This window comes from Dunckerocampus dactyliophorus, chromosome 12, assembly GCF_027744805.1.
Source record: "Dunckerocampus dactyliophorus isolate RoL2022-P2 chromosome 12, RoL_Ddac_1.1, whole genome shotgun sequence".
In the NCBI taxonomy this organism is placed as follows: Eukaryota; Metazoa; Chordata; class Actinopteri; order Syngnathiformes; family Syngnathidae; genus Dunckerocampus; species Dunckerocampus dactyliophorus.
Genome location: NC_072830.1, coordinates 19,202,297 through 19,218,879, shown reverse-complemented (window position 1 = coordinate 19,218,879; position 16,583 = coordinate 19,202,297). Strand labels below are relative to the sequence as shown.

Here is a 16,583-nt window from a genome sequence, read left to right as displayed (position 1 = left end):
TAACTACAAAAATATTCCAAAATCACTCATCACGGTCGATTAACCATGATAAACGAGGGACGACTGTACTTTCTTTCATTCTGACTATAATCAGGATCAACAAATTAAAGGCAAAATGATAAAATCATTCTATTATCTTGACAATTTTATTTTTTTTTAATTTTTAAAATAGTATTGGCATCGGAAATACTACTCCTGTATTTACAGTACTTGGGTCATCCATTACAATATATGAAGCAGTGCAATGACCACTACTACTCTAAATATAGATAGATACTTAATTTATTTCCAAGAGAAATTAACAAGTGATGCTTATGCGTGATCAACAATCTGGCCAATGTCAGAATTATATGGAAAACTGTATATGATCCCAACAATACTTTCAGATATACAGGCTGAAATTGAAGACTAAATTGAGATGATATTTTGAGTATATTTGAGCACTCACCACAGATAGGTGTCCATTCTTAGCTTTGGCCACCAAGAGTTCTGATCCAGGTGTGAAGTCAATGCACCCTTCTTTCCCTTGACCCACTGTAAATGTTATACTGGAGGGGGAAAAAAAGTTAGATGTCACTACAAAAATGCAATCTGAAAGAAGACAAACTGAACCTATTAGAGCATACGTGTCAAACTCAGGCGCGTGCTGCTATTTCATCCAGCCCGCGGAACTGTTTGGAAAATAGCATTGAGTTGGCCCGCCTCGCAGACCTCATCAAACAAAGTGATTACAGGTGGCACTTTAACTATTACACCATGTCTGTACAAAATAACACCTAAAAGAGGCATAAAACAGTCAAAAGCGATCATTTTAACTACAGCAAAGCATGCTGGGAAATGCGTAATCTGCCCATTGCACAGCTGCAAGCTCTTCCGGGTTCCACATTTCGTTGATTGTGATGTTTTGTGTTCATATAAAGCACGGTAGCGTTTGCCCGAACATTGAGAGAATGACGAAGTGGTGTCCAGTTAGTGTCCAATGTCCAGTTCGGCCCACAACCTAAATTAGGCTTTGACTTTTGGGCCCCTGTGAGATTGAGTCTGACACCCCTGTATTAAATGGTAAAAGGTCTTTGACTTGTAGAGCCCGTTTCCCACCTCCAAGGCGCTCAAAGCATATTACAGCTTAGCTTTTACCTGCCCTGGTTGATGTTGATGTGGTTTACTTTGTTGGCACAGATGGCAATCTTGGTCAATGTCTCAATCACATGGTCACTTTGTAGAACCACATCTCCCTGTGGAGACGGTTTGACACACAAATGTTGAAGTATCGTGTTGCATAAAACACATCCTCGTTGAATGCTATCTATCCTACCTTCTGTTTGTTGTCGTCACTGGGCACATGCAGAACAAACAGACCATCACTGAGAGAGCTGACTGAGATACCTGTGCAGGGAGTTTGCATGAATAGTGGCATCCGATTCATCAATCATCAAAGATTAGTGATTTGTCAGTCGTCCTCCAACCTTTAAGAGTATCATAGTCTATGCGCTGCTTGAGCTTGGCATCCTCGACAATAATGGCACTGTTTGCTGTCAGAAGCAACTGCCGTTGGCGGGCCTTGTAGCCCTTCCTGTCGTACTTGGTGACTGGCACTCCATACTGCACACACAGTGGATGAGTCAGGGACTTGTGTTAAACCTGCTGGTCCAGCTGCAACGTCACTCTACTAACCTTCAATTTCTCATTCCCCAGAGCCTGCAGCACCTTGGGATTGATGTTCTCACCATCTGAACGAGAGTTGATATGTGAGTACAGAATATTGCATGTCATAATAAGTAAATAAAAAAAAATATATATAAATAAGAAATTGATACTGTACATAAAGAAGGGAAGTAGTTAGAATACACTGGCGGAAGAATACATTGGCGCCGTAATATGTAGCCGTGTGTCGCTAAAATGAAAGACAACTTCACTTTGGTTCTTTTTAGTTAACTTTTCCCTTCATTATGTTTCTCTAACGTGAGGCAGACTCTTCTGGTGAGAGTGCATAAAAGAAAAGGAAAGTAAAAATAAAAAGTGAAGTGAAAGGATCTGCTACTATGAAATGAACAGTGATAACTAAGCAGCGTAGTGCTCTCAGCGTAGGGTTTCTCCGCCAAGTACTAAGTCACGTTTTGCTTGGGAATCAAATACGTACTTCACTCAGTCAAATACAAATTAATTTACAACCTTTACTTAATGCTTTTTCTGGATTTTTTGTTGATATTGTACCATGGGAATGATGAACTGTTCACATCTGTGTAAGGACTGTTACTTACAAAATTAGCAGGGAATCAAATGATTATTTCCCCCACCATAAGTAGACAGTCTATTAGAGAACACTTACCCAGTCTAGTGCTGACAAACAGCTTGGGCACACTTTGTGGGTAGTTATCCTTCTTTTCCTTAAATATCTCACTCGCAATCATCTTCTGCTCCATCTAGTCAAACATATTTGGCAGGGAAGGAACAACAATAAAGCCAATGGTTAGATGAGAAACCCAAAATAATAATAAAAATATATATACACAGGTAATATTATACAGTGTATAATATACAGTATATAATATATTTTATATTTTTAAATATATACTTTATATTTAAGGGTACAAATCAGAATTTTCATTAACAATGAAAGTCTGGAATGATTGGTTATTAGAAAACTTTAAAAATTACAAGCTACAAACCAACATAACATTTTATGGACGGCATTTCACTTTTAACCTGCTGGTCTTAAAAGAGTTGTAAAAAAAATATCTGCCAAGCTGGAGAGGTGCACTCCTCTCCCCCAAAGATTGTTTCAAACCACGGGAAGAGCAGCCACTAACAAGCTGTTTTGCCAGCAGGCAGGCAAACAACATATTGTTATGCAGGACAGTCGCTCACCAGAGACGGTGGTCAACAACAACAACAACAACAACAACAACAACAACAACAACCCGAATGCGACCACCCCTAGGCGGCACACCCACCAGAGAAATAAATAGGTAAACTCCACACTCGCTTGCAATTTGACATTGCCTCAATGAGTTGATTGACAGACGGGTTGTCGACATAAATGGGACCGCCTTAAATGGGTTCCACTGTACTTGTGTCCTTAATTTTGAACCTGGCACACTAGTTATGTCCAAAAACAGATTAACTGAGAAAAATACAAGTAGAAAATGTTTTCTCCAAAGCAGGTAATGCACAAGTCTAATCCATCACACACACCGTGTGCATTCCAAATATGAAATGGAGACGGTTCCAACCCGGAGTCTGAAAAGGGCTGCTATAAAGCTTTATATTGAGATTGCTGGATGAAAAAGTCTCACCTGGTGTTTCCATTCCGGGCTGATTCTCTTGCAGTAGATCCAAACCATGTTCTGCATGCAAAGCTTGCGCAAATGTTCTGAAGCCTAAAGACAAAGAAAGTCTGCTCACATGTTTTTCTTTGATGGCAATGTCCCACTACTACATTGTAAATTTGGTCAATCCCACCGGCCTGCAATGAATGTGACAAAACAGTGACCTTCCAAATGCCTTCCCTTTTCCAAACAGTTTCTATCGGCTCTTTTCCTGCTGAATTGGGCACATAAATCTGAATTTTAAGCCTGTCGTTCACCAGACCACACTTTTTTTTTTTTGCTTCACCAAAGCAGTTGTTGAACTGTGCGTCATCCCTACCTCAGTAAGGGCTGCTGGTGGTGTCGGCCAGCTCTTGTCGAGAACGTTCTTTGGCAGATTCCTTCGTAGTGTCATGAGGAAGGAGTAGCGCACATAATCCAGAAAATATTCATTCTCCGGACAGCGTTCCTTGTGGCGGTAAATGAAGCCTTTGATGAACCTTGGTGTGATAATAGGGATTAAAAAAAGATTACACAACAGCACACATTAATGAAAAATCTTGCTATCACTCTTTCTTACAAAAGCTCTTTGGATACAGTGGAAAATATTTAAGTCACCGCCTTTTATGTCAACAACCTGTTTATGTCAACCTACTCATCAAGTCATGGTCCACTGTGTTCTTATTACTGAAAAGTGCCCGCTTAACTCAACGTCGACATGCATGATAGACCGCTTTTGTTATTTCTATGAAAAATGGGTCAGTTTATGTCGACATGTATTTAATTGTCGTGAAGCAGCGTGAAACAACAGCAGCAACATAACTACACAGCATTAAAAAGTGCACACAGCGACTTCCTGTTCAGTGTAAAGCAAGGTTCAAAATAAAAGCATGGCGACCTGGATTCTATCACAGCAACTAACAAAATGCAGTCATTTATTTATTCATTTTTTAGATTGTTCGCCACCAGAAAAAAAGATTTGTGCATGTGTTAAAGCCTTCTTGTGATTGCAGCCAAAACATACAACAAAATGACCGGCGTTCCTCATCAAGTGACCCGTTTGTCAGTTACGTCGCCGTGGTTACATATAAAGTATGAGGAATAACAGAATGGACTGCTGCGCTTTGCAGGCCCTTAAATATAGAAAAACACAAGAATCAAATCAAAATATGCACCAATGGAGGAAAACGGAATCCTTTATTATCGCCCATTTGTCTTATGCTTCTGGACAACGTCACAAGTAAATGTGCACGCAATGGCTAATTTCTGCTTTGGTTATGTTGACAACTGTTTATATTTTGACAAGTTCCACTGTATTATACATTATAGGTACGTTAATCACTCTCTATACCTGCGGATGGTGTCAGCAGCCTGCCGTCTACGTTTGGCCCTTCTCCGGGCCAAGATTCCTCTCCACCATGCCTGGATGGCAATAGCTGATGAAGACAATCAGGAGACATGATTTATAGTTGTTAAAAACATGACAAATATGCAATGCATTCAGGAGAAGGTAAGAGTAAGTAGACTATTCTTCACCTGAAGTTCTGAGTTTTTGGTACTTGGACCTCTGGCTGTAGCCCCTCCATCCTGCCTGCAACATGGTGGCTGAGGGATGACAGTGAGAAAAAAGATGGATTCAATTAGAAGGGGCAATATATTTCCTTGGACATATCAGCAATGTTATGGGCCCTCACCGAGACTATGCTTCCTGTTCTCTAGGGCCTCCTCGGTGGCAAATAAGGTCTTTGGGAAACGGATAAAGATTTTTGATCTGCAATTTAATCATGAGATGCACTTAGTACATGAGCTAAAACATATATAAGAGCCTAACAATGTTGTTTGTTTATTCATCTGTTCAGTGTGTGTTCATAACCTGCCCAGCTTGTAGTCTTCAGGCTTGTATCCAAGGTGCTTGACCAAGGTAGCCACTCCATCAGACAGTTTAGACTCCCAGTTTGGCCAGGTTTCTGGGCAAAGGGACTTGTACCTAAATATACACAACCATGGATGTTACATTCTACTTTCAAGACATCACACTGTGCCATTGTAGACAGAAAATTATTCACAAATTGAACAAAATAAGGTTGTTCTAAGCAAGTGCCTCATATTACAGACTCAATGTAATCCGTAGTAAAGTCCACTCTGAAGACCATGTGTCAAAAATAGACATTTTTATGGGGGTCTGAATCACTTTGTCGTCATTCGAGGGTGGTTTTGGATCGTAAGTATTGGTGTTCTGGGATGACATGTCTATATATCAAACTACCGCAATACCTAACCATACCTAACCTTATGATGGATTATCAATACGCTCTTGCCGTGTATTGGTTTTGTAAAGTCATCGAAATGTAGCTGCTGTAAACCTCTTCACCGTTCCTCCTCAGTGAGTGGAGTCACCATTTTACATGTGGCGAGAGTGGCAGAAAATCGGGCGGAAGTCAAACTGTAAAGCTGCACCAGCATAGTTGAAATTAAAAGTGTGGAATTACTTAGCCTTTTATAGCGTGGACGGGACAAAGCTGGATAAGGCAGTATGTAAAAAGTGTCTCCCGAAAATACGATACATGACCGGAACAACAAACATACACAACCACCTCGCTCGTCGCCACGCTCGTGGAGAAACTGTTTGTTTTTCTATTAAAATGCTAAAGGTCACTCAAAAAACGTGTTTAGTTCACCTCTTTTATTGTCAACATTGTCCTATAGACCAAAACTCATATAAAAGGTTTAAGCCAGGAATGTGGAACGTGCAGCCCAGGGGATGTTTGTGGATGTTTTTTTTTTTTATTGGTCTTCTAAATAATAATAATAAAAATTTAATAAGATATATTACTATTAAATATTACACTTCCCATATGGAAAAGAAATAGAAAAAAAATGTTAAACTTTCAGTCACCTTCAGTTTATGTTTCATATATATCATATATGGTGCATCATTTAAGGCTTATATGATTTACTCTTGAACGTGGCCACTTTTGCATTTTTTTTTTCCATACAAGATAATCATTTATCATATATTGTTCTGATAAGTACCCAAATCATACAAATTTACTAAGGATCTTATACCAGGTTTTACTGTCTGATGCATTACATACAAGTTTCACACAAAAGAGATACAAACTTATAAGATTTCTGTATATTTTTTCCATATGGGTTGTTTGAGCCAAATTTGGATAACGTTTGTGTCTGGATGTGCTTTATGTTCAGTACTTGGTTTGGTCAGTAGAGGGTGCTGGGTGTACACTGTTTGATTGTTTGGGGGAACGTAAAAGGGGACAGTGACATCTTTCCAGTGACCCTACTGGAAGGAAGCAACTCTCTTTCAATGTGGCGGCGGGAAAAAGTTTGTTTGTTGGATTACATAGACTTTAACACTTTGATACACTTTAATGGATTATCAATAAATCTGCAAGTATGATTTTAACACAACTACATGTTTGGAGGTCCGTGATTCACTTAGCTTAGTGACAAGCACGTGTCTTCTGGTAGCAAGTAGTGTCAGTGTTAACGTAGGAAAACAAGACACTACAACAGTAATTACTAAAACTATTTGCTTTGTCAACTGCAACACAAAGCTAAGATGTAGGCCTGACACAATAATCAATAAATCGAACGATTAAAAAAACGAAGTCGGTCATTTTGCTGGCTTCGATAAATTGACATTTGCATGTGTGTATGTTTTCCTCTCTTTACCGCACAGGCTGGATGACAAGAGGGTTCACTCTACACATTAGTAGCAACAGCACTAGTTCCCCCTCACTGTGCCCGGACTGCTCTCTCATGGTGCGGGGAGCTCGCACGGGAATAGTGTGTGGAAGTATTTCCCCAGCGCACCGCTCATTGACAGCGGCAGGTCCTCACAAACACTTAACCAGCCCTCTGCTGAACTAAACATGTGGAGGCGGCAACCGGAAACATCTACTAAGTTGGTGAAAAAACTTTGATACTCTTACTAGCCACCAAATGTGAGCATGAGCCAGTATAAGCTAGCTGGGTTAGCTTGGTTTAGCGGAGCATGCTAATGCGGCTGTATGTGTGTGTCATCTGTGTGAGTTGTGCTTTAGTGCTTGTTAATGTAACCCAGTGTTTTAGGTTGACTTCGTACAAGTTTTGTGTGAAATAGGGACAACAGCCACGGCTTCAAGAAGCACTCGATAGCTATCTCACTTAGCCATAGTCACAACACATTTTCAACACACATCACATTTCACATGTCTGGCCTTCAAAATAAGAGCGGCACACATCTTGTCTAACAGCGGTAATAAAATAAGAGTGTCATCCAAATACCTTACATTAAAACTATTACAATTGCATCTGAAATTTTATTTAAAAGCTCTTGACATTCCAATTACAGTGTTAATTGAAATTAACACTGTAACTGGAACACTTAACAAAAATTCCGCTTGTTCGCTTTCAAATGAGCCCAGAGCCATGCCTACACTCCAAATGGTTCAATGACAGCTTCACATTTGCTTTGTGTATGAGCTTTTTAGGCGTTTTAGCCCAAAAAAAATCCCAGAATGCAAATAGAAAACAAAAGAATTATCTCGTCACCTCTGGAGGAAGACCTCATAACGCCGCCTATAAGCGAAGCCGGCTCGCCTCACCCTCAGATTTTCCATCAATCCCAGATACTTGACTTGGTGACGGATCAGAACATCGTCAAAGCGACCTGGAAACAAGAGGGGGAGGTGGCGGAGATGAGTGAGAACCAGGTCTGAGGCAAAAAAGTAAAGCCTGTCAGAGAGAATGAACAAGCAAAAAATCAGGAGTAGGAGTGACAAAGGACAGAGAAGACATTGTGAAAGAAACAAAAGGACAACTGTCAGGTCAGACAAAGGCCAGCACAATATACTGACGACGACAGAAGAGCTTACGTGGTGAAAAACAAAGTGTTTTGTTTGGAATTAGCAAAAGCACAGGCTCAACATGACGTCCATGAAGAAAATATTAGCCCATGGAAGCTGCTAAGCTGCTTTTGCAAGAAAGGTTACATAATCCTGACAAAACACCTAATGGCTATTTTTCACCTTGTAAAAACAGCCAATTGCTCTTCACTCCAGTTATCGTCAACATAAGCGGTCATCGACAAAACTGAAATGAAAATTGGAAATAGCCATTGCTTGTGTGTTCATATGATATTCTGCACTATTTTATCGAACAAAGCTGCTGGGGTAATTTTAACGTTAAAAAAAAAAAAAAAACGATTAACAGTGGTAACGTGAGCTGCCAAATAGCTTTAGGCTGCAAATTGATAAAGTGGTACCTCGGTTTTCGTTATTAATTTATTCCAAAAGGGGCAGATGAAAAGTAACACGTACAAAAACCAAAGCAATTTTTCCTATAGGAAATGTGAACAAAAATGTATTTTATAGAAAATAATTATAGTTTTACATGCAAAATACTTATAAATGAGGAATGAAATACATTTAACATCACTTTTAGTTGTCAAGACGGCAAGGAGCGGAGAGGGAAGAGGGGAAGGGGAGAGGTACCTTTGTACTTTGCTATGAGTTCTTTCTTGCATTCAGTAGTGTTTCTTACCTTCTTTATCAAAGTTCTGCCACTCAAAAAAAAAAAATTTTTGGCCCCAAGGCGGGTTATTTTGCAACAGTACTCAATAAAAAAAAACCCACAGAGTGACTAACACGTGGGATGCTTTGTTTGGCCACCACAAAAAGACAGTTTGTTATGTTCAACATTTGGCCGTACGATAACCGATATGGTATACAAAACCTGAGGCAAAATTTTGCGAAATCATACAAAAAGCAGAGCGTACAACCACCAAGGTACCACTGTATTTACTAATGACTTAGGAGAAAAGCACACCATTAAAATTAGGGAAAATATTAACAGTGATGCTGTGAGCTTTAGATTTTAAGACATTTTGAATCCAGTAGTTCACTTTTGAGCCTCAACATTTTAGAAGAAAACCAAGATATAACTTCATACCTGCTTGCTTAGAGTCATTGGGCTTGATGCAGCGGATGTACGACGGCTCCTTGGACATGAGGATCTCCATGAGTTTAGCCAGACTGGCCTTGAACTGAGTGGCCGCCTGGGAAGGCGGACACAAGCAACACAGACGGATGAGAGCACAAATGTAAGTCGGCGGGTGATGGGTCCTTTCACAAAAGAGATGAGCGAGTAAATGGAAGTCTTAGGTAGGAGCAATGTTAATGAGTGTGTGAGCACTGGCTACGTAGTGTGGAGGAGAGGGAGCAGCCTGTGACAGGACCCTGTTCAAGTCACTGTGGGTTAGGGCATTCCTCAGTGAGAGGGAAGCAAGAGAGAATCCCCATCAATAGTGAGAAAGGGAACAACACAGCTGCCTGTTCTCTGGTGGGAAAGTATGTCCACATGCAGGAGAACAGTGAGGAACATTAGGAACATTACCGTGTCCGGACGTTTCTTGTCACTCAGCTCCTCCCTGTTGAAACACTGGGTCAGGATCTTGTTCTCTGACATGCACATAACCTTTAAATAGAAACGTAAAATGAATTTTAAGCCCCAAATCAGACAAAAGCATTCAAAGTGAGATATTGCTTCTTCTTTTCTCAATCAGTCTCACCTCCTTTAAGTTTCTAAAGAGCAGGTCGTTGTTTTTGTCCAGAAAACCTGAAGAGAGGTTGGATTTAGGGAGAGGTTAGATGAAAACAATGATTTCATTCAGTAACATGTGCCTGTTTTACCCTAAGGGGATGTATTAACTGACTACCCTTTGAGGACAAAGAGGGCAAAAATGTCCTCTTCTATAAACCAAAACAGATTCCTACTTTTTCTCCTTTTTTGCTCAGATCTTTCAATCAACTTCACTCCTAAAAAATATATATATATTTTTTGTTATTTTAACTCTTTAAATTGCCATTTGATTAAATGATGTCAAGGTTTCATTTTGAAAAAAATACACATAAAATGAGTTATTTTCCATAAAATAAATGTCGGTGGGTTGTTTAAAAACAAAAAAGATCAAACTTAAATATATATCAAATTAGTAATAAAATGTCTTTGATTTTATTTACTTTTTGCAGTGTAGATTCTTAGCTTAATACCCTTTGAGGATATTAGAAGACAAAAACTGCTATGAAAAACATAAATTAAAGATTTTTTTCCAACAATTTTTGCTCAAATCTTTCAGTCAACTTAAAAAATACCAATTATTTCATTATTTTAATTATTTTAACCTTTTAAATGCTCATTTGATAACATGATGTCACTGTTTTAATGAAAAAACACATGAAATGAATTATTTTCTTTATGATAAATGTTGAATGGCTGGGGATATTTTTAATAACAATAACAATAATTTCTTATTTGAATATAAGCGTTGGTTTTTTATTGGTGACCTCAGCTCAAGTTGAGCTGTACAGTAAATCATATTTGTCAATTGGTATACTTTGTTATTTTGAGATTGGAATGCAGGCAGATGTGCTAACCACACGCCACCATGCTTTCCTTGTCAGTAATATTCTATTTTTCACTATTAAGTACAGTAATTGTGCATTGAACCTTACCGTACAAAGTTTCTGTCAACTTTACTCTTTAATTTATTAATAATTTATTTACTTATTTAGTTTTCATTTTTTTGTCATCTTTAAATTCATAAAAAATAAATTAAACCAGCTATCTACAAACCTTTTAAAGCCATTTGTATGCCTTTCTTTACTAATAAAACAATAGGGTAAGCTGGTACATGTTAAACACAGGAAGTGAACAAGTGTAAACAGGTGATGTACTTCAGTGTAACTTCTTTAAGTTAATAAAATAACCATAAACATAACCTTCAACAAACTACACTATCAGATCAATGCTTGAGACTAACAGCATTCACTGTAATATCACATTTTTATTTTGGTAAAAAGTAATGTTACTTAAATTGCTTTTAGGATAAGATAGAAATAGCCATTGGAAAATGTAATCTGCTCTTTATTGTTGTTGTTTTTGTGTAAAGCTGCACACATAAGCGTATATGTACCATTGACGTTGTAGTTGACCTCTCCGGCGTAATGCAGCAGTCGAAATTCGTCCCGACCCATTATCTTCCGAGTCTTTCCATCAGCTAGCTTGTGACTGCATCCAACCATATAAATACATATAAACAAATCATTAGCATAGCTTTAACCATGGGTGTCCAAAGTGCGTCCATTTTCATCCCACAGTTAATTCTGAACTTTTAATTCATGGCCTTGTGAACATTTTCATTCATCCACGTCATTGTATTCTCAGGGCACTGAATCGATCACAGATTGACAGCCATCCATCGTCAACGAGGGTGGTTCCACTCAAGCGACTGTCGTTGGCTGTCGAGGCCTCACCCCATAAATATTTGTATTTCATAATAATAAAAACTTCACACTATTAGACAATAAGATTAAATATTATAATTTTTGAGTTATTGTCCAAGCCCCACGAGATGGAAAACACTGTTCTAAGACAACCTGAACGGTCTGGTTGCAATCAATTCATTGCCCTGAGTATGAATTCATTACTAATGAGCTATATCAATAGATATTACACAGATTTGTTTTATCACAAAGCTAAGATGTGGATGTTTTGTTCAGATAACTTAGCATATATTTTTACTTGAATGTACAAAATGTATCAAAGTTCCTGTATGCGGCCCTCGTTAAACAGTTTGGGCACCCCTACCTTAAATGGTCTGCTACAACATGCACGGAGCAAAGTACCATGAGACCAGGTATGAGAACATTTGGCAGATTGTGGAATGTAAGAATTGAACTGACGTGACAAAGTGTGGATGACCTCCCACGGTGTCCTCCAGCTTCTCAAGAAAGGTGATGTCGCTGGCATCTCCGGGTCTCAGACACTCTTCATCCTGTTGCAGGAATGGCAGAAGAGTGGTTGGCCAGTGGAATTAAATGAATATTGAAATACTAATACGATCTATGTTGTATCTATGTTGGTTCCAAGCTCTGAGAGTACATCGAATCACGTCACCTCCGGTGATCGGATAGGGGGCAAACATTCAACATGGCCGATGTCTTTGTACATGGGTATCTTTGTACAATGTTTGCCAGACTAATTCAAATAACTGTTCATGTCGTTGAAATGATTTGCTCTGATTGTGTGAGTGTGCATGGTGTGTTGCATAAAATATCAAATAGTTAAACAAGGCAATCAAACAGGTGAAAGCGCATCTTCCACATCAGGCATAATGAATGTCTATCTGCGTTCTCACACCAAGTCAGTCTGGATGAATACATTCTTCTGTGTGCCCTTCATTGTTGCACTGTTTTTCCATGGCGGTGTAGCGTATGCTAATAAATAATAATGAATTTTAAGTAAACAATGCGACTGCGACCCCGTTAAGTTGACTGCAGTTGACATGGGCGGCCCATATTTGCTACTAGATTTGCATCACTCTGCCAAAACACTGCTTTATTTATGTTTGTTTTGAACAGGTGAAGATGTCTGTTTTCATAGTCTATTGTTAATGACGAGAGCATTGGGGTTTAACTTTATTACTTTGCGTCATTCGTTCAATCTACGGCCTCTTTCAACGTTACTTTTGCATCTTATTTTCTTGCAACAGAGACAAGCTTTGTAACCTTGGTGGTATAGTTATGGTGTTTATTAAATAATTGGGCACTTACACAATCGGTACAGCCATAATGATGACGTTAGCAACAGTACAACACATGCCAACATAAGGTGACCTATTTTTCATAGAAATTACCCCATTGGATCTCACATTTGATGTCAGCAAAAGCAGACGATCATTTACCGTATGTCAATGTCAGCTTAACTGGGCACTTTTTAGTAATGGACTGGACTTTGTCTAGCAACTCCAACAAACTGTCTTTGTGAGGAGTTTGCAGACCACTTCAGAGGCAAAATGGATAACATCAGGCGTGACATTTTATCCTCCCAAAACACAGTTTTTAACTCACCCGAGTGTCTGTTTTCACCTGAGAAAACAATGGACAGTTTTGTCCTGGTTGATGCCGAGATCCTTGATAAATCCTTCTTCACTGTGATACCCACCACATGTCTTTTCGATCCAATCAAATCCAACCAAATTTTTAAAAACAATTTATGGATATCTGAGGGATGAGCTTTTGAATATCCTAAATTGCTCTTCAAAACAGCGGTGGTGAGGACCCCTGCTGAACAAGAGCAAATTGGAGACTAATGATTTGAATAATTACCGACCAGCATCAAACTTTTAATTTTAGAAAAACTTGTTTTTATTCAACTTCATGATTAAAAAAAAATAATAATTGTAATGGTTTAGAGAGATTTTGGTCTGGATTTAGGGTTAACCACAGTTCAGAGACGGCTCTTTTAAAGGTCGTGAATGATCTCAGGTGCATTTCTTATTCACAGAAACTGTCAGTCTTGGTGCTGCTGGAGCCGAGTGAAGCTTTTGATTCAGTGGATTACCCAATTCTTTTAAATAGACTGAAACATGCGGTCGGCCTCTCCGGTACTGTGCACAAGTGGTTCAAGTCCTATCTCTCAGACAGCAAGTTCATGGTAAGTATGGATATAAGCTCCTCAGAGACCCATGAAATTACATGTGGTGTCCCCTAGGGATCAATCTCAGGCCCTGTTCTTTTTAATCTTTACATGCCTCCCCTAGGCAATGTCATCAGGAGACATGGAATTAATTTTCACAGCTACGCTGATGAAACACATCTGTACATTTCTGTCTCCTGATGACACATGACCAATTGATACTGTTTTTAACTGTATTTTAGATGTTGAATCCTGGATGGCAGAGAACTTTTTACAGCTTTAACCAGGACAAAACTCAAGTTTTAGTTCATCAGCCGTGAGGCCCCGAGAGGGAAACATATCTAAATTACAGGGATTATCCTTAACGCCATAAACACAAGTTAAAAACCTTGCTGTTATCTTTGATGCTGAGCTGAGTTTTATTCCACATATTAAAAATGTAACAAAAATTGGTTTTATCATCTTAAAAATACGTCCACAGTCCACCCAATTCTCTCTCAGGGCAATACGCAGACAATAATGCATACTTTTATCACTAGGCGTATAGATTACTGCAATGCCCTGCTTTCTGGTCTTCCTAAAAAAAAAAAAATTCATCTTTACAATTACTGAAAAATTCAGCTGCACGTGTCTCAACGAAGACCAGAAGGTGGGCCCACATTAAACTGGTTTTTAAATCACTGCATTGGGTTCCCGTGTGTTTTAGGATTGATTTTAAGGTTCTTATTATGGTTTATAAGAGTCTTAATGGTCTTGGGGCTTCATATCTTTCAAATTTGCTTTTATCATATGATCCCTCGTGGACCCTGAGATCCTCCGGCACCGGTCTCCTCATTATTCCAAATGTCAGGACACACGGACACACACACACACACACACACACACACACGGGGAGGCATCTTTTCAATATTAAGGCCCACATTTGTGGAACAGTCTGCGTCATGACCCACCGGTTTGATCCTGCTTTTACTTAACATTTAATATCTATCAATTGTACTATAGCTATTTATTTTCACTGTTATTTCTATTATTATTATGATTATTATTATTTTATTTCTCCTATTCTACTTACTGCTCCTGATGCAGTTGGCTCCTTTAATAGTGTTTCTTCACCTGGCTCCTCTGTGCTCAGCTATATCTTAACTCCATAATTTAATTCTATGTGTAAATGTGTGTATGTGTGTGGTTGGGATGCGGGGGTATGGTGGAGGGCAGCGCTTTATACCTACTGTAAATTTGATTTGATTTGGTTTGACAAGACATGATATGTTTGGCAATGACTTGAATGTGACGTGAAATGATTCAACAGCTAGATTTCTACATACTGTACTTAGCTGAGAATAATCCATTTTTGGATCAGCATCAATTTGTACATCTTCGATGGAACATCAATAGAAGTCTAACCTCCTTGGTAGAGGTAATGACAATGAGCAAATTCCTCACCAGAATGGAGATGATGCCTTTAAACTTCTCCTCCACCAGGTCACAGATGATTTTGTTGTTGAAGTACTGCACTGGTTCCCACTGGAAACCAAATGAAAGCATTGAAGCAAGCAGGAAACAGCAGACCTACCAGCCTAATGGGACACAGCGCACTGAAACCCAAACAGCCAATCAGTAATTTTTCATTAACATGATACTATACTATATATTAGTGTGACTGAGATTGACTCCAGGCCTCATGTGGGTTTAGAGTATCACAAAATAGCGTTTTTTAGGGCTTTTTTTTTGGGTGAGTAAATTATCTGCATTTTTTCGTCATTCATTGGTGGCCATAGAAGGTAACCCTAGTAAATAGTGGGGCTCTGATTTAACTGCCCAGAAGTAATTAACCATTTAAAAACCATCATAAAACTTCACCAATCATCACTAATGTCATTTGCTATCATGTAAACACAGTTAATGGGAGCAGTAGTTAGTGCATAGCTGAAGAAAACAACAACAACAAAATGATGACGTATTTTGTAATGACCATCGAAAGAAAAACAGGACTCTGACCGTGATGCCTTCAGCCTCGTACTCCTCCTGCTCAGACTTGAGGGTGAGCTCAATGAAGAGCTGCTGCAACTTCTCATTGCAGTAGTTGATACAAAACTGTTCAAAGCTGCAACGCAAGAACAGCAGCTGAGTTAGCCAAAAGTTCATTTATCATCAACTTATTGACTTTGAACTGAATCATTGACAATGCTATATATAATAGCCATGCTGTATTTAGTGCAGGCGTTACCATCATAAAAGTTAGGGATTCATCGTAGAACTCAACTAGCAATGGGACATAAGACCAACGTTGCCATTTTGCCTCAATACCTTCCTCCCACAAGCTGTGAGATTTCTGAGGGGACTACTTAAAAGCTTGATGTAACTTTATGAGACTGTTAAACTCCTGAATAATTTCCTCACCTGTTGTGCTGGAAGACCTCAAAACCATATATGTCCAGCAGCCCAATGACAGAGTAATGCTTGTAAGAGTCATCCTGAAAGAGACAAATAGGGCAAAACGCTGAAGTTGGATAAAACATACATATTTGGTTAAGGTGGTTGAATAATTAGTACTTCTTGTAAATCAGACCATTTTCATCAGCATATGTAGCCGTAAAAAAAATATAACTTATAAAAACAGTCTGTGGGCCGCATGGTGGCCTAGTGCTTCGCATGTTGGCCACACAGTCAGGAGGTTGAGAAGATCTGAGTTGGAATCTCCGTCGGGCATCTCTGTGTGGAGTTTGCATGTTCTCCCGGTGCGTGCGTGGGTTTTCTGGGAAACTGGAGTACCCGGAGAACACCGGTTTTCCTCCC

General features: G+C 39.1%; 1 protein-coding gene across 4 annotated transcripts in view; it reads right to left on the bottom strand.

The window, feature by feature from the left end:
- The window catches only part of LOC129191001 (unconventional myosin-Ic-like), a 66,021-nt gene that overhangs the window by 3,596 nt on the left and 45,842 nt on the right, over positions 1 to 16,583 (bottom strand). For all 4 annotated transcript variants that reach the window (XM_054793907.1, XM_054793908.1, XM_054793909.1 and 1 more), the window contains 21 exons: positions 16,188 to 16,261; positions 15,786 to 15,891; positions 15,231 to 15,311; positions 12,053 to 12,144; positions 11,284 to 11,378; positions 9,880 to 9,926; positions 9,705 to 9,785; positions 9,261 to 9,366; positions 7,863 to 7,980; positions 5,182 to 5,295; positions 5,003 to 5,079; positions 4,845 to 4,913; positions 4,660 to 4,744; positions 3,649 to 3,808; positions 3,297 to 3,380; positions 2,330 to 2,423; positions 1,675 to 1,730; positions 1,467 to 1,602; positions 1,316 to 1,386; positions 1,138 to 1,235; positions 449 to 548 (listed from right to left, as the gene is read on the bottom strand). In XM_054793907.1, coding sequence (XP_054649882.1) covers positions 449 to 548; positions 1,138 to 1,235; positions 1,316 to 1,386; positions 1,467 to 1,602; positions 1,675 to 1,730; positions 2,330 to 2,423; positions 3,297 to 3,380; positions 3,649 to 3,808; positions 4,660 to 4,744; positions 4,845 to 4,913; positions 5,003 to 5,079; positions 5,182 to 5,295; positions 7,863 to 7,980; positions 9,261 to 9,366; positions 9,705 to 9,785; positions 9,880 to 9,926; positions 11,284 to 11,378; positions 12,053 to 12,144; positions 15,231 to 15,311; positions 15,786 to 15,891; positions 16,188 to 16,261 — 1,944 coding nt within the window. The remainder of the gene's footprint in view (positions 1 to 448; positions 549 to 1,137; positions 1,236 to 1,315; positions 1,387 to 1,466; positions 1,603 to 1,674; positions 1,731 to 2,329; positions 2,424 to 3,296; positions 3,381 to 3,648; positions 3,809 to 4,659; positions 4,745 to 4,844; positions 4,914 to 5,002; positions 5,080 to 5,181; positions 5,296 to 7,862; positions 7,981 to 9,260; positions 9,367 to 9,704; positions 9,786 to 9,879; positions 9,927 to 11,283; positions 11,379 to 12,052; positions 12,145 to 15,230; positions 15,312 to 15,785; positions 15,892 to 16,187; positions 16,262 to 16,583) is intronic.